Consider the following 1,522-nt stretch of genomic DNA (forward strand, 5'->3'; position numbering starts at 1 on the left):
TTTCAGGGTTACTTGATTAGCTGTGTTTGGAACTGCTATCGATACATCAATGGCAGAAACTCCTCCGATGTCCTGGTTTATGTTACCAGCAATGACACTGCGGTAGGTATGATGTCTAGTGTTTGCTACATTTTTATTGTTGTTAAAACATACTCGTGAGCGGCTTAGTCATCAAAGAATTCATAGTCAAATGGAATGTATTTTTCCTTACAGGATATTAAAAATGAGATGGCTCAACTTCTGGTTTATTTAAAAAAAANTATTTAGTTATCCATAAGTTTCTTTTTTATGCTTTTTCTTAAAAAAATCTGAATACAGTTCTTGTCCTGTTGAACTAATGAAAAATCTTAACAGTTTGCTCTGTTTTTATTGTTGAAACATATTCAGGAGTTGAGTTTGAGGAACTAATGAAGTTGTTAAACGAACAGGATACATCAGAACCTTATCCTGAATTTCACGGTACATACATAGGGCTTATGAAGCTACCGTCTTTTAGTTAGAAGTATCTCAGAGAAAATAATGCCCATACTGCATGTGCTTGTTTTGACATTTCTGGTTCTTTTTTTTTTTNAACCTAAATTATTAAACCATGGTATATAATTTTATATATCATTTCTGCATCGTATGACTATGCTGTCTCACTTTACATGTGAAATTTAACTGAGAACCGTGATTTTATAGATAGATAAATAAGAATGCCAGAGGTCATATGTCTTTATAACTTGCCCTATGTGTGAAAACCTTAGTTTAGAATTTTAGAAAAGAATTCAGGTGATCTTTGTTCTGCTCCTAGTTGTTCATACTTAAAAATCTTTAACCTATCATATATGATTTTGGAAAATGTGTTTTCACTGGAAGAGTCCTTGAAATTCTTTGTAATTTATGTAAATTATCTTGAAATTGCCTGGCTCATGGTAAGATAAAAGGTTAAGAGTCCTCCAGGTATTACATTAAACTCCCCGTGTCTTTCTTCATCATCTTCACATTCAGCACGGTGCCTGATGTAATGCTCTGTACGAGTAAGGACTCAGTGGGTGGTTAGTGAAACAGATGGGGATGGATGACGTGAACGTATGCAGTGCGACAGGATGGATGAGTTGAAATGGATAGGACTGGATGAGGTAGAAGGGACCAAACATGACAGGTGAAAGGATAAATACAGTTGCTATGTCAGGTCTAAACTAGAGCAAAGTTCTGTTTCGTTTTTTAAATTCTGGTGACTCGCTCACTCTGTGACCTTACCGAAGTAATTTAACCTGTCCCTTACTTTACTCTCTTGTGTGTAAAGTGGGAATAAAACAATTTCATACCATATATTAAATATATGGGTGTAAACTGGTATTACTGTGAACTCTGTGTGGTATTTAAAGCATGTTACACATGAATAGTGTTCCGGAGTGCTCACCAAACATTTCTTGGGTCAATTCAAATATGCATGAGCAGTGGTTTAGGAATATGCTCTGCTGTGGTCAGATGCACAAAACGGAGCACACACAGATGCTGAGGAGTCCTTTTGGGGGGG

At 36.0% G+C, this 1,522-nt stretch overlaps 1 protein-coding gene across 1 annotated transcript in view; it reads left to right on the forward strand.

Annotated features, from left to right (window-relative positions):
- Positions 1-1,522, forward strand: part of LAPTM4B (lysosomal protein transmembrane 4 beta) — a 63,546-nt gene that overhangs the window by 46,234 nt on the left and 15,790 nt on the right. Inside the window, exon 8 of the mRNA XM_008575216.1 lies at positions 7-102. Coding sequence (XP_008573438.1) covers positions 7-102 — 96 coding nt within the window. The remainder of the gene's footprint in view (positions 1-6; positions 103-1,522) is intronic.

Source organism: Galeopterus variegatus, unplaced genomic scaffold (assembly GCF_000696425.1).
Source record: "Galeopterus variegatus unplaced genomic scaffold, G_variegatus-3.0.2 Scaffold1156, whole genome shotgun sequence".
Lineage (NCBI taxonomy): Eukaryota > Metazoa > Chordata > Mammalia > Dermoptera > Cynocephalidae > Galeopterus > Galeopterus variegatus.